This window comes from Amblyomma mixtum, chromosome 6 (genome assembly GCF_055824585.1).
Source record: "Amblyomma mixtum isolate Tamu chromosome 6, ASM5582458v1, whole genome shotgun sequence".
Classification (NCBI taxonomy): Eukaryota; Metazoa; Arthropoda; class Arachnida; order Ixodida; family Ixodidae; genus Amblyomma; species Amblyomma mixtum.
In genome coordinates this window covers 55,101,178-55,121,787 of record NC_143017.1, presented here as the reverse complement: position 1 = coordinate 55,121,787, position 20,610 = coordinate 55,101,178, and the positions used below count along the sequence as shown (strand labels likewise).

The window sequence follows — 20,610 nt, the reverse complement described above, 5'->3', positions numbered from 1 at the left end:
TTTGAAAACGCGCTTACCCAATGCGTGTTTTAAACGAATTTTGGTCATTTTTTTACGAGGTGCGCGCACTGGAGAGGCTGCTTCGCCTGCAAGCTTGTCGAAAGCGTATTTGTTTTGGCGTGATGTAGGCAAAATTTGTTGGGCCACAGCGCCGAGCGTAACCGCGCTTTAGAAATTCTAGAAACTGATATGGATATTATTACGGCGGGCTACACGTCATCTAATAAATAAGGAGTTTAACAATAATAGATAAAAAGTTAACTAATGAATATTAATTAACCAGTTCGCTAGTTAGCACGTCTTAGTGTATCCTGAGGCACTGCGCCGCTAACAATGCTATGCTGAAAAAAGTGCTGTTCTAACTAAAAAAGTGTATTTTTGAAAATTGTGTAAATTCTTCGGAGAAACACCCTGTACAGGCCGTAGTCTCATGGTTCTTATCGAGTGTTTGTTGACTGGTGAGTACTGGTGCCGAGACATGTTTACCACTATCTCATGCCATTTTTTTTTTAATAGGCGACGTTTACGCTGCTTTCTTATCGGCCCTTGCAGATCACGGCTTTTAACGCTGGCAGAACAGGCTACGAGGAAATAAAACCATCTCACAGAATTACCAAATGGCTTAAAGCCATGCTGTAGGAAACTGAGTCAAAGTATTGTTCTTAGTAAAAACTGATTCTCTGACTGTTTCTATTTATGCTCATGTTCTTCTGGCAGCAAAAAAACAAAAGATTCAGCGATTAAAAATTCGGTTTCGAAGCACGAAGTTTACTTCGAACTTGACCAGTGAGAGCAACAGATATCTTTAGATTTTTTTTTTCCTTTTCTAGCTTATCAAAACTCTGTTTTCGGCGAGGGTGGTTTCTTAGGCGTTAGAACGCCGGAGTCTATTGATACAGGTCCACATCAATTTCTCTTCACTATTTCTTTAAAAAAAAAAATATCAGCTTGGACGGCAATTAGATGAGGTTCGAAAAGGGGCTGAAGAGAGCTGTTTGATTGCCCTAAGCATTGCTGCATGAGTAGAACTTACTGTACGCACGAAAAGCGCTATTCATATCTAAATGCGTTTGTGCAATAAAAACATTAACAGACGATCTAGCGTGGCTAACCGCGGGGAACCCTGCAGAAGAAATAGTTACAGCGGTCACTTAAGGCCCGTACATGCTATCAATGCGAAATCATCCTTTTACCTAATTATCTGAACCATAAAGGCCTTTGACCTAAAGGCCTTTAGCCTAAGAGCCTTTACAGGGAAGGCATTTACCATGAAGGCATTCACACTAAAGGGCCTTTCCTAAGGCCTTTACCACAAAGACTTTTCATTTTAAGGTCTTTACTCTGAAGGAGTTTACTTTAACGGCCTTCACCCATGTGTACACACCTGGCAGGTTGCCAATGACCCGGTGAGCAGTTCGGCCGCTTGCCACACAGCAAGCTCCAGGGACGTAGTACGTGCCGTCTTTGGCAAAAGTAGCCGCTCAGCTGCGACTTCAGCTGAGGGGGGGGGGGGGGCTCTTATCGCCCGGCGCTGGCTGCTGCTCCGCGGCTGTGAATGTAGACTGGCTGAGATAAGCGGGCGCTCTCGTCCACCTTCCTTGGATGGCAAGAAGACGGTAGTTTAAGAGCGTACGTTGTTGGGCTAGCCGGTCAGTCATGGCTAATAAAAGGGGCTACTGCGCACAAAAAGACACGGACAAGAAGGTAACACAACAAGCGGAGACTCGCGACTAACTTTATTTGAAAAACGACACTCCTTTTATAGCTTCAAATGTCCCATCCCACACATAAGTTTGATAGAAGGGTCACTTACACAATCTTTACCCTTCTGTTTGATGCAAAACGCCTCAGCCAACTCACGCGCCACCTGGTCACGGCTCCTCCTCAAAACTTTGGCATCTGCCAGCAAAGAAAGGCAGGCATGGTTTATTGTTTAGTGTTTGCTTGCTTTGTAACACCTATTGTTTAATATATGTCTTTCATCGATTGCCGAGTACTGCCCTACAAGCCTTTATGGCTTGGGCAGACTTGTCTTAAAGATTGTATTCTGTTCTCTGAAAATAAAGGTGTTTATTATTATTATTATTGCGCGTAGCATCCGGGCACGCGCCACAATGCAGGGGTAAATTCGACCCTCTTCCTGATTTCATCGAAAGCTGGTGTTCCCTTAAGCGATCATTCAAACATCGGCATGTCTGACCGATCTATACCCTGCCACAGGTGAGGGGAATCTGGTATACGACACCCGTCTGGCAACTGACGAAACCAGCGGCATGACGCTTCACGCAGTCCGCCTTCCTCTTCCCTCCGGACATGACCTGAGGGCACAATGAGGCCAGCTTGCACGGGGCGGTAAAAACTACCGCCACACCGTAACGTTTCGCCACATACTTCAGGTAGTGGGAAATCCTGTGAACATACGGTAGAACCGCTGGCCTCATTTCCTTAGAACGGCGAGTGAAGGTAGGGGTGTAATAGCTTTTCAGAATGCCTGTGGTATAACGCTGAACAATTTTATGTATTTACTTGAGTTTTATCTTGGTTCTACCTTTGTAACACTTAACGATCAGGTCCTTGTTCAGCGCAAAGGAATTTGCATTGGTTCCTGTGTGGCACCTGTACTGGCTGACATCTTGCCAGCGGTGTAAGTGACCCTTCTATCAAACTTTATCAGAATGGAGACAAGCTTTTGGTTTCCGCATGCGTGTGATGTGACAATTTGAAGCTATAAAAGGAGTGCCGCTTTTTAAATAAAGTTAGTCGCGAGTCTGCGCTTGTTATGGTACCTTCAACAAGTGAAGGCGGGCTAGTTGGTGGTTGACAATGGAGTGCATATTGCAACCGCGCAAAACGACGTAGGACGAAGTGCTTTCCTCCTGTGCTTTCCTCTCTTCGTCCCTCGTCGTTTTGCGCGGTTGCAATATGCACTCCATTGTTATGGTACCTTCTTGTCCGTGTCTTTTTGTGCGTAGTAGCCTCTTTTATTTACTAAGAAGGTAGTATATGTGGCGCGCAACTGAATTTGGCACCTTTTGAGTGCCGACATACTGAGTGAGGGCGCAGGCTTACGTCAGCCAGTTTACACTGGCAGCCGGAAGACCAGCGCCGAAGATAGCAGCGACGCCGCTCGGGTGCGGGCCCGCTGCGGCCGCCGGCGCGGCCGCTCGGTTACTTCAGGCAAAGACGGTGTATAAGTGATATGATCAAAGCACTTACGAGCCACCGCGATGGATGCGGTTATGGTGCTCGGCTGCTGACCCGAAAGACGCGGGTTCGATCCCGGCCGCGGCGGCCGAATTTCGATGGAGTCGAAACGCTAGAGGCCCGCGTACTGTGTGATGTCAGCGCACGCTAATGAACCCCAGGTAATCGAAACTACTCTCAGCCTTCCACGACGGCGTCCCTCACAAACTAAGTAGCTTTGGGCCGTAAGACCCCATAAACCAAACGAAACCAAACCAAGGCACTTACACGCTAAAACAGCAGGACTTCTAGTTCTACTCCTGGTCCACAGCGAGTAAGGTGTTGATATGGCTGTTTATTACCTCGCTTCCTCACTCACTGAATTTCCCCTCACCAAACGGTATCGGCGTCGTTTCTTCCGCTTCTCCACCGCAGGTGTTCGACGGGTGGGAGAACAATGGCGAGTACTTCCCCAGCCAGGAGGACCACCCCAAGCCGATGGACCAGCGGTTCGCCGAGTTCTGCGGACCCATCAAGCCCTGGAAGCCATTCATCACGTCTCAGAACGTCGGAATCGTCCTCTTCAGGGTTCCCACGCGCGGAAACTACTTCTCCGTCCTCGTCTCCTTCCGAAAGAACCCGAAACGTGAGAGCGCCTGCTGCGCGCATCGCACCCAAACAACCGAAATTATTCGTGGTGGGCTCAAAAAACAAACAAACAAAAGACAATACAGCATATACTGCATGTTTTTGCTACGCTGATGTCGAGGTAGTGCAACAAGTAGTACTGAGGGTCGTAGAAGTGGCTGCCAAGTATCGAAGTACAAATCAAAATGCTGCGCCCATTAGTGTGGCATCTAGACACAAACCGCGGTGCTTTAAGGACTTTTGACACTAAGGAAGTCCGTGCTATTATGTGCAATCGTTTCCAAGCATTTAACTCCAGAAGAGCCGAGCCACAGGAGGGAGAAAATCTCGTACCCATTAAAAATTGGTGTGTGCCCGGCAGCACTGGTTGCCCGGCAGCACTGGGGATCGAACCCAGCGCCTCCCGAATGCAGGCGGATGCTGTACCACAAGGCTAGCAAGCCGACTACATCGGACTGAAGGAAACATGAGCAGGCATTTAAGATATAGACGTTAACTGTTCATGTAGTAAAAGTAGCCACAAAAGTTCTGCAATTACATTAACGGAGGCAAGGTTGCCCTGCCTGGCAGCCTAAGCATGCACTCTGGAACCGGAGGGGCCTGTACAGGAAAACAGTTTTCTATGCTTCTGGGTCAAAGCATAGGCGCAGGCTAGGACTACACCATGATGTCATATAAGGGACGCGTTTCACTCAGGAAACTTTCATTACCCCATTCAGTCTTAGGCTAATGACTGCGTTCGTTTTATGTTTTGTTCTTCTTACAGACACTTTACCGTGTCCATGCCCTCCTTCCCCCTAGATTTCCTCTTTACCTGAGCACATCCGTACATCTAATGACTCCTCCGATATGCAATTGTGTGGCGCGTGCTGCGCCTTCTCTCTATGGTTTGCTGCAAAGCTGGCCTAGACTGAGCCAGTCTTGGTCGGCGGTAACTCCAAACTGCTACTCTTATCCGTGCCTAAATAAGGAAGGCTTCTAAACTTCCAGACGCACGTACTTTTTTCATAGCTTTCTCGCCTGCGGCAACCCCGTAGGCAATGCTCATCGGCCGATTGTGTATCCCTCTTACCTCAAAAAATGCTACGTATGGAGGTGTCTGAAAACAATTATGCGTTGTTTTCACAACGCAACTCGCTAGCCTTTATGCTATGACTCTTCTGCCAGTGCCTAAAAATGTCAGCGCACCACTTGAGCTTACATTGGGTTTACTTTCATTCATACCCCTGCGCCTCATGCTGGTAATACTCATCAGATTCCCATACCTACTCCCAACTGCTGCCATTGATTCGAGTACTCTAGCTTTCCTTCGTGTGTTTCAAAGGGAAGTGGCCACTACGTAACAAAGAGAAGTGAACGGGAGAATGGCTCAAATAAAAGAGCCTCTAAAAGAAACAAAGGTTCTGCATTAAGGTATTTTTTTGGGCGAGTTGATGACAATATTATGAAGGAACACGGCGCTAAACGAACGGGATAGACGAGAACGGAGCTCGTGCACGTCTCTTCTCTTCTCTCACGTTCCTTTAGCTCTGTGTTCCTCAATAATAAACACAACTCACGACTAACTTGTTCGATGAGAATCCCAGCCGAGCCACACAATATTCGTTTGTGACTCGATTGCGCAGCCTGCAACGTCATGCTCCTGCCACTCTCCGAGAGTCCCATCTACACGCTACGCAACTACGGCCGCCGGGTAAACTGCAGCGCCGCCTTCATCTACCCCATGAACTTTCGAATCCTGGCCACCAGCATCGGCTCACAGTCCTTCTCCGGATCCGGCAACGTCGAGTTCGAGACGGGACTCATCAACAAGGTACAGTGCCCGCACCGCGCGCTGGGTCACATTTTTGTTGCGAAAGCAACACTACGAGAGTCGCCGAGCCATTTCGCGGAGCTGAGGCAAGTCCATACTGCGCATGTGCGAGGAGCAGTGACAACACACGGCGCACAGCTGGCGCACAGCTGGGCGGGTGACTCAGAGGTGGCGCCGCCGCGCTCGCCAGTTGCGCATGAGCAGTAGCGGCCCATAGCTAGCGTGCCGGGGCCGCCATCGCTGCCGCGCGTTCTACATCGCCTCTCTCTCCTCGTTGCTTTCGCAATCTTACCAGAGCTAAAACACTGCCAATTTTTTGTTGTTGTAGACGCTAACAGGCACCGCAGGTGTGCGTCGTTGGAGTATCGATGCGACGCGTTACACTGGGCAGTGCCAGCCAATGCCTTCCCTGAAAACCAACGTCTTACTGAGCGCAAACTGTGCGAGAACACACGACTGTAGATGAGGAGAATCGGTTCTGAAGAGACGGAGATCATTTTCTAAGCACGCAAATAAAAAAAGGCTTTTGAAGGAAGGAAAGGGCGCAGTGACTGTCTCACTCCTCGATGTACACCTCAACATGACTGGCTATCACGAAATTGAAAGGCGCGGTAACTTTCTCAATTCTCGATGGACACTTCAACCGTGCAGTGAGAGATGGAAGGAAGCTGGGAGTGAAAGAGGAAAGAGAGAGTAATGCCGAGGTGGGGACTTCGTAGTAATTTCCACCACCTGGGGATCTTTAAAACGGCTCTAAAGGAGGCTCTCAATAAAGGTGCAGTATGCCTGGGATGTTAATGGACGCCGCTTCCCGAATATCCTCCAGAAGGAATATTTTAGAGAGCAGCTCGTAGGCGGCCACTCCTGCGTTGAGTATCGCCCTGGACCTCGGCGTAACTGAGCAAGCTAGCACATCGGAGGATGAAAGAAAGCGAACGGAGAGTGCAGCTGAGAATCAAAGATGGCTATAGCGAAAAGAGCATGAGGAAGAAGTTGCTAGCGTGCAGGTGGGCCCCACCGTGGGTATGTGTCATTAAGCCTGAGGACCTCATCATCAGTATAATTCTAGACCACACTCAAAGGCTAGGGCTCCCGCTAGCTCGTCTCCTCTCAAGGCCCTGGTCCTCTTCTCTCCGCGACCTCCACGGTGCCGCGCACGTGGACTTACGGTTTGAGGTGGTTCGAGCCCTATCGAGAAATCAGGGGGAGGGGAGACGCAGCTTGACACGAGCTGCGGCGCCTACTCCCTTTCTCGGTGCCTCCGCACACGTCCAGAAGTTTCGTGCTCGGTTATTTAACAGCGTTTGCCGCATGACGTCAAGAGGTTCTTTGTCGGGATTCGTCGAAGTGAGTAGACAGGCCTCGGCTTTTGAGAAGACGTGAAAAACCAGCCTTGAGCTAGAATGTTAATGTGTCAAATTGGTAGCTGAGTGAAGCTTCTCTTTCTTGTGTGTGTAAAGTCTCAGGCATTCCTTTCTGAGCATTGAGTACGCAAATGGTGGAAGTGGAAGGGGCAAGAAATGGAAGGCGGTATATGGTATACAGGTATATCACGGTATGCTAAATCTCTCTGTCGTGCACCAGTTTCATCGGCACACGCCAGTCAGTATGTCGCGCTCTAATACGAAAAGCTTCGTCAGGAGCCAGTTCACGAACCGTCCTGGAATTGTTTCTGGTGTATGGCCGCCATTAACAGCCAGAAAAGAAAAAGTGAGAAACATGACAGGACAAAGGACTGAGAAAAAGCGACTGCTTGCTGGTACTGTTCCCCACTCGGCCCTTTTTTTTACTGTTTTTTACTATCTACGGTCTAAGCCAGTAGCTCCTTTCCCGCACCTGTTAAATACAGCAACGTCAGTGATTCGAGCCATGTATCCTCATTTGTATTCTTCGTATGTGTTCCCTTGTTCTGGACACACGAGCGAGTCTTTGCTTACGTCACCTGAACGGTGCGCATGACGGCAGATGCCTGCCTTCCTGGCATGGTATAATCCGATTTGCGAGCTTCCATGGAAAATCGAGTTAACCGAACTACCTCATTTCTTCGGAATTTAATTCTGGGTCAGTCCCAACGCGTGTTAGTCCTAATTGGCGGGGACAAACGGCTCGGATGTCAATACAATGCCTTGGGCGATGGCGATCCGGAGAAATGGCGCGCAGTGGGGACCGGAGAATCTGGTCGCATCTGACCCCTGCATTCACTTTCCCGTCTGGCGCCGGGAGTCTGAATGTTTATCAGGCCGTGGGCGCGTGGGACCACCTTTAATTTACCCGAGGCTATCTGCTGTGTGTTCTGTTTCCAATGTAAACTGTTTTCTTTTTTTGCTTTCCCAGATACGGTGTTCTCGGGACTGGATCGGCATAGCTTGGTTGTAAGCAACTTAATTGCTTAAGTCGCTTGCAAAAATAGAGTGAGTTGCTTAGGCATTGCTAATTCCTTGACCTTCCCGATGGGGGAAGTGCCGAAATAACAACGGGTCTAATTGAAGCAAACTTCTGATTTGTCTGCCCCTGAATCTCTTCGACAACAGCAGCACGCAGTAAGAGATAGCTGAAGCAAGTTTGCAATACTTCGGAAGAAAAAAACCTGTATGTTTTACTTCAACGAGGATATTGCGTACCACTGGGATTGATAAAGTAGAAATATGAATGACTGATAGCGAAGCTTCGTTTGCAAAAAGCTTAGATGACGATCGACAGGATGGGCTTTCATAAGTGACTATAAAAGTGATGAAAAAATAGGTTTAGTTTATGGTTTGGTTTATGGGGTTTAACGTCCCAAAGCGACTAAGGCTATGAGAGACGCCGTAGGGGAGGGCTCCGGAAATTTCGACCGCCTGAGGTTCTTTAACGTGCACTGACATCGCACAGTACGTGGGCCTCTAGAATTTCTTCTCCAAAGAAATTCAACCGCCGCGGCCGTGATCGAACCCGCGTCTTGGATATAAATAGAACGAACACTATTAAAAAAAAAACTAAATGAGTTGTATCAAAAGTTTTGGAGCGCTGTTATGCGATAACGTCTTATCTGCAGGCTATTTAGGTTGAGCAACAAAGTTGGTTTATCTCATCCCCAGTTGCAACCGTCGCTTCATTCTTCTATCCTGTCTCACGATCTCAACCATAAGCTAAATATTTTTGTTCTTTTGTTGTTACGGTGAGAGCGGAAACTTTCAAGGTCTCGGTAACAAGAAAATTCCCCGCCTGTCGAAATGCTCTTGCGCAATCCTCCGTACGTGAAATGCGTCAGATTTCAGTAGTTTCTACGGCTGAGAAAATAGAAGGAGAGTACATCAAGGAAAGCAGGTAGAAGGGCTTCACATATTACAGCACAAAATAAATATATACAAAAACATGCATAGACATTTTCCGCTCACGGTCTGCTGTAAAACGTCGAACCGAAGACGCGTCACGTCAGGGAGTGTTGGCGTGGCGTTGACAAGGCTTAACGACTTAGCTCATTATAGGCTCATTACGGCATGGCACTGCGGATGGTCTCTACTGAAAGCGAACGACTCCTTCAGCCCTTTAGACACGCCTTATCTTCTACTATCGAGGAAAATCTGAAAATTTGTGTGTGCATATTTGGAACCTGCTATTTCACAAAAGTAAGATTAATGGATCAAAAATCTTAGGGAATTCGCGCATGCCGCACATTTTCACGCTCACAAAATCGCAGCCTTATTTAAAAAAAAAAACGCGCAACATTTATGCCCAATTAATTATTTTACTTATAGTCGGAATCTTTTTCCGCAACGGAAAATCATCTATAGTCTCGTTTATTAAAACATTACACAGCGTGAGAAGAAGAAAATGACACCATCAGACAAAACTTCACAGGAGCAACGTAAGCTTCAGAATTTTTATTGTATTGTATTTTTATTGTATTGAATTTTTATTGTATTTTTATTGTATTGTATTGTATTGTATTTGAAAGCGATCCTTGTTTCCAGGCACGAAATGGCTCTGCCAATCTATTCACCACGTATTTGAAATGTAGCCGGTAATGCTGATTTTGTGAAAAGAGCTGTAGACGCCTCGGAAAAGAATTCAGTAGGTACGTGCACAATCGTAAACTCCGTTGTGCAGAGGGTTAATAGTGGCGTATAATTAGCCTTTTTATATCAAAGAACGAAAGAGCGAATTAGAGATAAATGTAATAAGAAGACGAAAGCCGAATATCGCAAACGTAAAGCGTATGGGCCACAGAAAAACCGTGCCATCTCCATTGCTCTTGCCTGACTTTTCGTACCGAGTTTCGCGGGATAATACGTACCGAGTTTCGCGGGATAATACGATTGTTCAGACAACAGAGCTGTGATATTTCGCCGGATCAGTTCGGAAGTCGCTGCATACAATAGGCAGCTTACTCAATCTTTTCCCTGTGTGCCAATGATTCGGATGACAGATTTTGTACGACAAGCTTGCTGCACTTGATCGGTGAAAAAGGCGTCGCTCTTGCGTGTAAAATATTAATTTCCGTTATGCACTTAGCATTCGCCAGTCCCTGAGCACTGATGAAGGCACACAATAGAATAAGAATGGCTTGCAGTACATTTGCGTAGGCTTTTACCACGTCCGCTGTTAAGCCTAACGGCTGGCTCTCATTTTTGCCTCTATTACACCTGGTGTTCTATCTGTGACTTAATCGTCTGCGTTGCTTCCTGTCTCTAAACAGTGCCGGAAGCGAGGCGTGCGAGATTACGCTGAATTCATGGGAGGAACCGGCCTCGGAATGGACGGCATGATGGTCATCCAGGACGTCTGCGGCCTCGACTCCATTCCAAGTAAGCTGACTCGGTGGAACTTGGAGGCAAATTAATGGCCAAAAGTTTAATTAACGAATTATTTTTGAAGCGGCCTGAATAGTCGCCTCGAACCGGGGTAAAACGATGCCATCCATAAACTACAGCAGTTCGTTACTCTAATTCTGCCGCTCCGACTACTTTTTTTTTTTTGGAAGAGTGGTTCGGGCTTTCGATAACACGTTTTGGCGGGCTAGTTGGTTAAGCATCTTGAATAAATAGCGCGAAAGAAGACGAGCACAAAAGACAATGAAACGGACGACACAGCGGTGAATCCACAGCGACACAGCGCTGTGTCGTCCGTTTCCTTGTCTTTCGTGCTCGTCTTCGTTCGCGCTGTTTATTCAAAACGGGCTTTCGAGAAATTTTCATTTGTGCCGCACTCATGAAGCTTCAGACAAAGAGCAATTTTAAAAGTGCTTCGAAACACACCTGTTGCCTGGCACCAATTCGAGCCGTCTATGTAGTGCCTACATACAAAGCTCCGCCCGAAGGAGCAGATTTTGAGATGCTAGTCAAGATGACGCCAGTGAGCCGTATCTCGCACACACGCGAAGAAGGATGCGAATAGGATTTAATAGTTGAATCGCTGTAGAGATTTCTAAAGCCCCAAACTTCCAATAGGAAGTTTGTTTTCCGTGTGCGGTATTCTGTGTATATCATAGCAGCCAGGAAATAAAACAAGTCCCACTCAAAGCGGCCCAAGCGTTGCCCCATTCCACAGTACCCTCTGGGCGCACAATGCATGTCTTTGGTGCCCCGGTCGCCTGTTTGCTTGCGCACGCATCTTTAATCAAAGCGGCATGCGAGACGCTTTCCCACCTAAGCTCAACGTGTCTGAGCGCAGCTTATAAACTCCATAGGAGCGCAGAGGCTTCAGCAGGCACGCGGTGCGTATATTCGCGCATATTAAATGCGTCAGCGCGGAAACCGTGGCGTCGCCTTCTCCGACGTGCAAACGCAAGACCCAGCGTCGACGTTGAACCTTCTCACGCGCTGCTACCCGCAGCAGCCATTAGTTTTCCTTCAGCGACAAACGAAACCGGGCCGGTCTGCAGGCGTCGGTTTATTGGCCTCATAATTATTCGGCCAACCAATAGTGCACGGGGCGCGAAATCGCGGTCGCATCGGGTTTCGACTTTGATACCACTGGGTGAGAAAAGCGAGGCGGACGCCGCGGCAGCTAGTTGCACGCAGGGCAAGGAAAACTAGTCGGTGCGGCTTACTCGGCGCTTTGCGTTTGGAGTCCCCAAGGCATGCCACAATTTGTTATTCAGTGGACGGTGATACGAGCAAATAGAGGTTTAGGAGGCGTTAATTGCTGAATCCATAAAGGTAATGCAGTTTACAGTGTGTGTAAGAAGGAAAAATTTAATCCGTATTCTTTTGAAACTGAAACGTTTTGGAGGCCCCTCTAGTAAGTAGCGCACCCTGTAGGACTGCCCACACTGCTGTATATATGTTCCGCAAGTGAATGCCGGATGTAATCATTAAGGAAAATCATTGCTTTCTCCGCTCCTGATTTCAAACTTTTTAAAAATGTCAAATAAGAGTTTGTGCTGTTCACTTAAAATTCTTATACAGTTATTATTTTGGTTTAATGTATCGCTACAGTTATCTTCAAATAAAAGGCACACTGCGTAATGCCACGGCGACTGCCTTCGCGGTCTCGGGGGTGCACTCGCGACGGAATTCCTCGGGCGACGATTGAATACGACGATCTCCGCGTGTCATCGGCTACGTGGATCCCATCGGAGAATTGCAGTGCCGATGCAAAGGCGGGGCGGCTTCAAGCTCCGAATCCCCAACCACGTATGCCGTGAATGCGCGCAATGGTCCGCAGGGGTATCGTCTCTGGATGCTGCCTAAGCAAAGGCAGTTAACCACGAAGAGCCGTCAGGGAACTGCGACGGTGGAGGAGCGTTTCTGACGCGGGTTTCGCCCTTAGGCAGGCGCAGTGTCCACTGGAATCCTCGCATAAATGGGCGCTAAGTGCGCGTTTAACCTTATAACTACGGCCGCCTACGTGGAGGGTCAAGGGGACGCGGACGTTGGGAGATTGTTCTCTGTTCTCCATGTGCTCACGCCGTGCTGCGAGTGTCAAATGCACTGCCTGCAACTAGAACGCAATGCGAGCATGCCTTTCTCGCCTTCTTCGAGCGTGGGTACCAAAGACTGGGCATGCGGTTTGCTTTGGACGCCTGCGTGGGTACGGGGACGGCTCGTTTACTGAAGAAAAATTGTTCCCGGTCGTCCCTCTGGTAGAGGCGTCACCCGAACAACACTCGCTCGCGGGCTGTCTCCACCCGAACTCAATTTTCTGGCTCATCATTCCTCGTTACCCGAGCGCCAGCGAGTCAAGCGAAGGAAATAGCGCCGTCCGTTTTAGGCGCGACCGCCGACGTCGCCTCGAACCGCGGCAAAACGAAGCTGTCTGGCAACCACGCGGAGGCGAAGTTATTATGTAAAGTCAGCCGTACCAGCCTTGCAATATTGCGGGAAAGGTCGAAAACACCCGCTGCGGTGTGCATATCAGTAGAATGAGGGGTATTTTATGAAAGCCTGTGCTTTAAGTTAAATTAAAATTCTAAGCCTTCGTTGCGCCATTCAAGCGGTGAAGCTGTCACCGGCACCGCGAACTTCCAGTTTATTAATATTTACGAAAAGCAGCTTCGCGAAATGGAGAAATAAGACGCCTGCTTATTATTATTTCAGAAGCGTATCAGCGGTACGTAGTTCCTGTTGGCTATCATTTTATTCTCACAATACTTTCGCATAGTACTAAGCAGCCCAGCATAGCAGGCAGTCCGAATGCTAGCTGTCCCGGATTGGTCCTGCGAATTATTTTTGCTTTTACCTCCCGTCAAGTGTAGCTGGTGCCAGCAGTTCGTTTCAAACATGGAGGAAAAATAACTAAGGAGGGAGCATGACGTCACGCGGCCAGCGTTCGCAAGCCGAGTGTTTTGAAGTCGTTTTCTCCCTCAGTTTTTCGCTCTCCGAGCCGGTCCTTTATGTTTCGATTCCGGTATGTTTTAGTGCGCGCGTATGCGCGACCCGCTGCGCGGGCGTCTACAGCAAGGAAGTTGATCTACAGTTAGTCTGCCGCGCTAATCGGCGCATGCGCGCGCTCAACGGGGCTAGACTTTACCGCACGCTATCACGTGGTGTGATCCCGGGGGGGGGGGGGGGGGGGACACACTCTCTTTTCTTTTGCTATATCTTTACTTGTTAAGACTAGGCTTCAAGGTTGTCGCCGGACGCTCCCTCCTCAGTTTTTTTTTCCTCCATGGTTTCAAACGCCCTGCCATGCGAGCAGTGGCAGTCTATTAGAATGAGCGAAAAGTTCAGCTACCTTCGACACACACCGTTTTCCGGTATATGTGGGGAGCGTGGGCGCACTCCCTGGAAGTTGTCCGAGCCGTATTGAAAATGGACTACTAAGAGGAAGCTTGCCGTCAGCTATTTCACCGCGCACGACAGTTGGGTCTTATCCGGCGACTACGTAGAAGGGGATACCGAAACCGATGGGTCAGAAAAGTGTTTGTTCTCTAATGGTATATGGGCGTTTAACGTCCATAAACCATGAGCGACTCACGCTATGAGGGACGCCATAGTGGCTCCGGAAATTTCGACCAGCTGGGTTCTTTAACCTGCACTGACATCGCGCAGTACATTTCGCCTCCATCGAAATTCGACCGCCACCGCCGGGATAGAACCCGCGTCTTTCGGGTCAGCAGCGGCGCACCATAACCATAAAGCCACCGCGGCGGCGGTCAGGAAAGTGTGATTAATATGAAACGATAAGAGAATCAAATGCTTAAACGCAATGTTTTAACACTTGCAGTGATATTGCAAATGCCGTGAGTGAAGGGTCTCACGTACCTTACGTGGTCACGACTAGCGGGCTGCAAAAAAACGGCGGAAAGAAAGCACATAATTCATAAATAACCTCTACCGACTTTTCTTTTGGCGACCATTGTCTAGTTGAACAAAGGCAAAACCCTGCCTCGTGTCAGGCAGGCCAATCTCGAGCACGCCGGCACTAGGCGAGAATTCGCGGCCAGAGTAGTGGCCTGTACGTGAGTGTCACAGTGCTCGGTTTCCCCTCTCGCAGGCAAGAAGGCCATCGGCATTCCGTGCGGAACCACTGCGGTGCGCCTCGTGTCGACCGGCAGATTCGAGGACTCCATTACTTTCGGCTACGAGCCCATCATCGAGAGGGAGCGGGTTCAACTCTGTGCCAAGGCCCTCATGACGGTGTGACGCAGCGGGTGAGCACCATGGGCAGCTGTAACGCCTACGATTGACCGTGCAGAAAGTTTATTCCTCGTTTTACCTTGTTCTCAGCCCCTTTGCTCGCCGACTACTTCTCTTGGCGATGAAGAGAAGGCTACAGGGGTGGAATGGCTGTAACTGTGTCGTTCCGCTGAATAGCTCGGCCGCTCTACGGTAGACCTGCCCACCTGACGCGTTGCTCTCTCCGTCGATGGTTCATTCTGTCAGTGGTGTAGCTGGCGCCATCTATGAAAGCTTCTTGTAACGAGACGCAGCAAGAAAATTATTGTAATGCACAAAACTTCTACTTTTCCATCACTTTTTAATGTGCAAAGTTTGCAGTTTGTAGTTGTGTTAGAACTATGGCTTAAATATCCAATTTTGAAGATATACTATGCTTTACGAGAAAATTGCATAACTGGAAGCGGGGACTATATTCCGCCGCGTAGGAAAGAGGTGTGTGTTTGGTTCCATAGCTTCCGATGCATTGGCACAAAAAGTTGTCGAAGAGCATAGTACTGAACTCATCTTCATCAGCATAAGTGCGGCCATTACTGAAATATTTCTTGGTACACGCGCACGGAGAAGAAAAGATGTGACCACCACTGGACCATGCCGGACGGCACAGTGACCATCCTCTTTTTACGACCACGTCTTTGCGCTGTTCTGACAATCTTGAACCAACTCGCCCATGCTTCCAGTGACAGTATGTCGCGATAGGAATGTCGTGGTCGTCTAGTATGCTGGAAAGCACGTGTTCCGCGAAGCGTTCCTCGTTTTTTCTAGCTTTCTAGACACTAGTTTTTGCGAACTGCCTGCGCGTAAGGGCCAGTCACCTGATAAGGAGAGGGGCCCAGGCAGATAGGATGGTAAGCGCCGTGTTGGTACACCTCTAGGCGTATTCAGATGAAAGCCAGAATGGTCGCAAAAAATAAGCCATAAGCACGGAAACTATCCTGACGTGTTTTTCTTAAAATGGCGAGCGATGCGCGAAAAATTGCGTAATTAATATACGGGCGTCAATTTTTTCAACGTGTTCGAAATGCAAGGCTCCTGGTGCCTACGATTCTATCTTGTGAATTGCTGAGTAACATCAGCGCTGTTAGTGGACGCAGACTATTGAGTACAAGCTGACTCATAGTGGTTCAAGTTATTCAACATGTCCATTTAAATACTGTATCTGAATCAACGAACACAAAGCCCCCTTGCGTCTCGTACTGAAGCGACAATATATGTATGTACTACCCAAATGAAATCAATTCGCTGACGCATAGGCAGAAAACAAGGACCCACAAAGGCAGCGCTGCCCAACGCTAACGTGTATCCTAGTTGTTCTGTGTTAAAATAAGGCACAACTCGTTTTTTTTTTTTTTTAGAAAAAAACAGCGCAGGAACAGGGACACAAGAAAAGAAGACGACGGGACAGGCGCAGACTTGCAACTGAAAGTTTATTGCACAGAACACAAAAAAAATATACTCTACAAACAACCAGGAGCACGCATGTGTCCCTGTTCCTGCGCTGTTTTTTTCCCAAGATGTACCAACTCGCTCAGGTCGCCGTTTTAGTGATGTTTTTTTTTTTGCTCTTGTCTTTACGGTCACTGATGAGGTCAGAGGAGTAAAAACTTGGTGCATATAATATATCAAGGCGAAACTGTGATGCACTCATTGGTGACGGTTCTGTAGCAGTTAAAGACGCCGGACGCTGAGGCATCCGGTTTCAACGCCAGTGGTTGAAATGCGTAACCATTCTTATAATACGGCCCTCTCATATCTCTTCACACATGTGCTGTCATCGTGGTTTTTGAGTGCTTATTTGCAGGATTCTCCATTCTCACTGTGTTGTGCACCTCCGTTTTCTTTCTCGCATTTTTTAGACTAAGGACCGCATGAAGACGGAAAAAGATCAAGATACACAATCCAGCGGTTCCGACAGCATCTACAACCACTCCACGACTGAAGCCAAGAAAAACAAAATGATCAAGCGCGCCGAAGATTAAGTGATGCCCTCGACATTCTTTTCTTGACCCCTTTACTTGCGCACATCTCTACCTTTTTTTTCTTCGAGAATGTAAATATTCCCCTTATTCTTCCGAGTTTGATCCATCTACTTGCCAAGGAAGCGCGCTTCTCGAACACTTGTCCACAGTCGGGCTGAAATACACCGCTCGGGGAGCAAGCTGGATGTGGGTGACTGTTCGATTCGCACCTGACGTGTGTTCATTCGTTGGTTCCTGCAGAATGAGACCTGTTGGGCGGGCGTTGAGATTGCGATACTTTTTGTACATCTCGCAAGGCTTTCACTCTCAAACGATGAGCCCCAAAAGAACCACTACCTCTCTCTCTTTTTCTTTAGCACCTGCTCGCTATGAAGGAGTCTCGAAACTGACGTGAGGGTAAAGAAAGAACAACCGCGCTAAAGCCTGTCGGAATGTTGGATATCAATCTTTATTCAGCTGTATTTCCCAGGAATATTTCGCACGCGCCGTCTTAGAGCGTTGGATTTCTGCGCTGTTACCAATTTTATTCTTTCACTCGCAATGTAGAAAGAGCTGTCATAGTTGTTTCCTAACACAACCACTTAGCATTACATCCCTTTAAACGAATGCGCTGTTGACGCACGTTGTTTTGTGACGTTTATTCTTACATCCATTTTATGACAAAGATAACTTCGTGTGCTGTTAACAAGAGCCACAGTGCAAGAATTAGGAGTCGGCGACTTAGTTGAAAATGCGGCTGTATTAGCAAGTTTTTCTTTTTGTCGAATATGGTCAAATTCTGCATGCACATCAAAGCGTACTTATGTACACTCTAAATGTTAATACTACAATATAGGAATATAAAGAAAGTAAGCTCTCCTCTAGCGCACTTTCTTTTGTGAATGGTCGTGCGGTAGAGGAGAGTTTACACCATTTTTATTCCTTTCCCTTTAGGGTTCACGGATATGACCAACTCCTTTAAGTGGTCTAGGGAGACGAATGCGAATATAAAAAAAAAGTTGTGCAGAAAGCATGCTTGTCTTAATAACCAAAAAGCAAAGAAGGCTTCTTAAAAACCGACATTCAATGCCACCTCATAACTTAAAGGGAAGCTGAAACGGTTTTTTGAGAATTCGAGGTTATTCAAGAATTCGAATCTATCAAGCTTCTAGTAAAGCATGAAAAGTATTTTTGCACTAGCATTTAAAATGATGTCATAATCATCGATTAAAACCGCGACGATGTTTCGGCTTCTTCTCACTGCGTTGGAGGAGTGCGGGGAAACTCGGCAGTGACGTCATTGTTGCCGAAATTTCAGATGTCCGCTGCTTACGCCTGCATGCTGCTGTGTGTCGTCAGATGGCGCCAAACAATGCATCGCGAGCTTCACCTTCCATGGCGTCGGTTTTCTTCCATGGAATAACCATTTCTTCGCTGGAAATGTAGGGCCGTCATACGTGACGTCATTATCGGGGCCTCTGCCCGTCTCTGTGCACTTCAGAGAAGCCTGAACGCCGATGACGACTTTATTCGGCGATTACACCAACATTTTAAATGCTAGAGCAAAACGATTTCGCAGGCATTACGTGCCCGTTTCGCACATTCGGCAACCTTAAGCTCATCGAATTCTAAAACCGCTTCAGCAGCCCTTTAAGGCGGACCTGAAGCACCATTGAGAGGACAAGACGGCATTTTCCGCAGAATGGTATTAGTGAGGATTCCACGGTTCAAAGGAATCTATGACACACGGAAACAGCGGAGAGCAATGTAGGCTTCTTCTCTCGCAACTCCTTTCCTATTCTATTTTGAGTGCCAGGGAGCAGACTTATTGTGACGTCAGTGCCATCAGCACTGAGTCCCATGATTAGCGGCGACAGGCCGGAGCCTTCACATGCGGTGCGGCGCTCCCGTCGACGCATGTCGAAGGTACTATCCGACAATAACTGCGAAACCTAAACGCGTCACACTTCATTTCGCAACTCCCTTTTGTGTTAGGAAAACCCTTTCATGATGACATCACTCGTGAAGTGACTCCATCGGTTGGAATGAATCTATCATGATTGCGAATAAGATTATTAAAAGTTCTATTAACCGTGGAGTTTAACATAGAAGCACAATTTGTCACTGTTCGTTTTTGGAACGCACCGCATTTAAGAACAAGACATGCAGGACCCGCATCTCTTCTCTTGTTCAGTAAATGTCTAGTGCAGTCTTCTGCGTGACTTAATCAAGAAAAGGTTGAATGAAAGAGCACAGAAGAATTCATAATAACCGCTTCAGTTAGCGCTATGCAAGCGCCGGTTGTACTTGGGTACTAAGTGTCCCATGCTTTTTCTTTTTTGTTTCCCCCCCCCCCCCCCCCATTCGAACACCATGAAACCGCTACCCACTATGAGTCGCTCGCAAGGAAGCCGCTTTATTTTCATCCTAATACAGGCCTAAATTCCAGTCCGTCATTCGCAAAGCATGTTTCCGTATTAATAGGGACACTAACCCAGGAACGTTGCATGTGTTCAAGCTAGCGCATTTGAAGTAAACCTGTCAGTAACTGTGACCCCTACTATGGTTCCGGGACAGCCCTCTGACAGATACAATACAAACCCGGGTAAGCTTGTTAACCACGGAAGAAAATCAATCCGCGAATGATAGGTAGACAATCACAGACGAGGCATCCTCCAAGGGACTGAAATTACAAACCTTTGCAAAGGCTGCGGGCATGGTTCTACTCGTTTCCCTTTCTCTGTTGAGTTGTGTCGATTGAGCAGCGTAAGCGCGGATAACTTATGCGCTGTCAGGGGACAAATAAAAATGTTCCGAGGTTCCTTCAAGCTTCAGCCATGGTTCAGACGCCCGTTGCCAATAGACACCTTTAGCATACCGTGTACCGTGTTACCGTTACCGTTAGCGGAGTACCGGGTGCGCGCCCACCGCCGCTGAGCCTGCGCTGATTGGTCCCGATGCTTTCCGCGCGCGCGCAGCTGCCGGGGACGTGGCGCCATCTGGCGCCTTCAAGGCGATTTGCGCATGCGCATTGGCTGCGCGCGGGCTCCCTGTACTCCGGTAACGGTAACACGGTACACGGTATGCTAAAGGTGTCTAATGACCGCAGCCTGGTGAGACGTGACATTCTTGGTTGCCGGTTCGATTCCTTTCTCTTTCTTCGCTCGCTTCCTTGACCTCCCGCGTCGAAACAGCCCCCGAGGCCTCCACCCGCCAGCTGTAGCGAGGCGTAGCACTCCTTTGCGAGCACCTGCATCAGTTCGACGGACGCGGACGGACGTGGCCCGCGTTCAAACGAGGCGCGCTACAGAGCGTGGCCTGTGGTGTGCACGCTGTGTATACATATTATAAATATCTGTACAAGCCAGTGTTTTCAGCGTTGTTCGTTTGTTTTGTCTTTTTTTTTTTTGCAAAAGGTGGAAAAGAAGAAAAAAAGACGGGAGGGACAGAGGGGGAGAAAGAGAGAGGGGTGGAGAAAAAGAAAAAGACAACTACGCTGTTCCTGTTTTGTCCCCCTTTCCCTGTACAGAGAGTGCACAGTGCGCCAATGGTGAAAGTTGTTGTGTCATTCCCGTGTGACCATAGTTGTTCCGAGAACGAAAAAAAAAAGAACACTGTATGAATAAAAGTTTCCTAAACCATGCCGTATGAGTGTTTGTTGAGTATTACGAGGCTGCAATGCGATGAGGAGACAAAAAGTTGATCATGTGATGTTACGTCACGTCCACTTGTGTTCCCCGCATGCGGGAACGGCCGTCGTGAGAGGCTGGAGGGAAATTAACTGCAGTGGGTATCGTCTGATTCCTTTATCCATAGAATAAATAGAACCCTCACCTGAGCAAAAAACCCGGCGCTGTCTGGCGTGCATCCAGAAAAATTAAGATTGGCTGTAGGGCATTTAAGTCAT

General features: G+C 48.1%; 1 protein-coding gene across 1 annotated transcript in view; it reads left to right on the top strand.

The window, feature by feature from the left end:
- Positions 1 to 20,345, top strand: part of LOC149339184 (corticotropin-releasing hormone-binding protein) — a 142,266-nt gene extending 121,921 nt beyond the window's left edge. The window contains exons 4-8 of the mRNA XM_089547977.1: positions 3,619 to 3,829; positions 5,457 to 5,644; positions 10,323 to 10,431; positions 14,564 to 14,720; positions 16,602 to 20,345. Of these exons, the coding sequence (XP_089404103.1) occupies positions 3,619 to 3,829; positions 5,457 to 5,644; positions 10,323 to 10,431; positions 14,564 to 14,712 (657 nt within the window). The 3' untranslated portion in view covers positions 14,713 to 14,720; positions 16,602 to 20,345. The remainder of the gene's footprint in view (positions 1 to 3,618; positions 3,830 to 5,456; positions 5,645 to 10,322; positions 10,432 to 14,563; positions 14,721 to 16,601) is intronic.
- Positions 20,346 to 20,610: the final 265 nt, after the last annotated feature.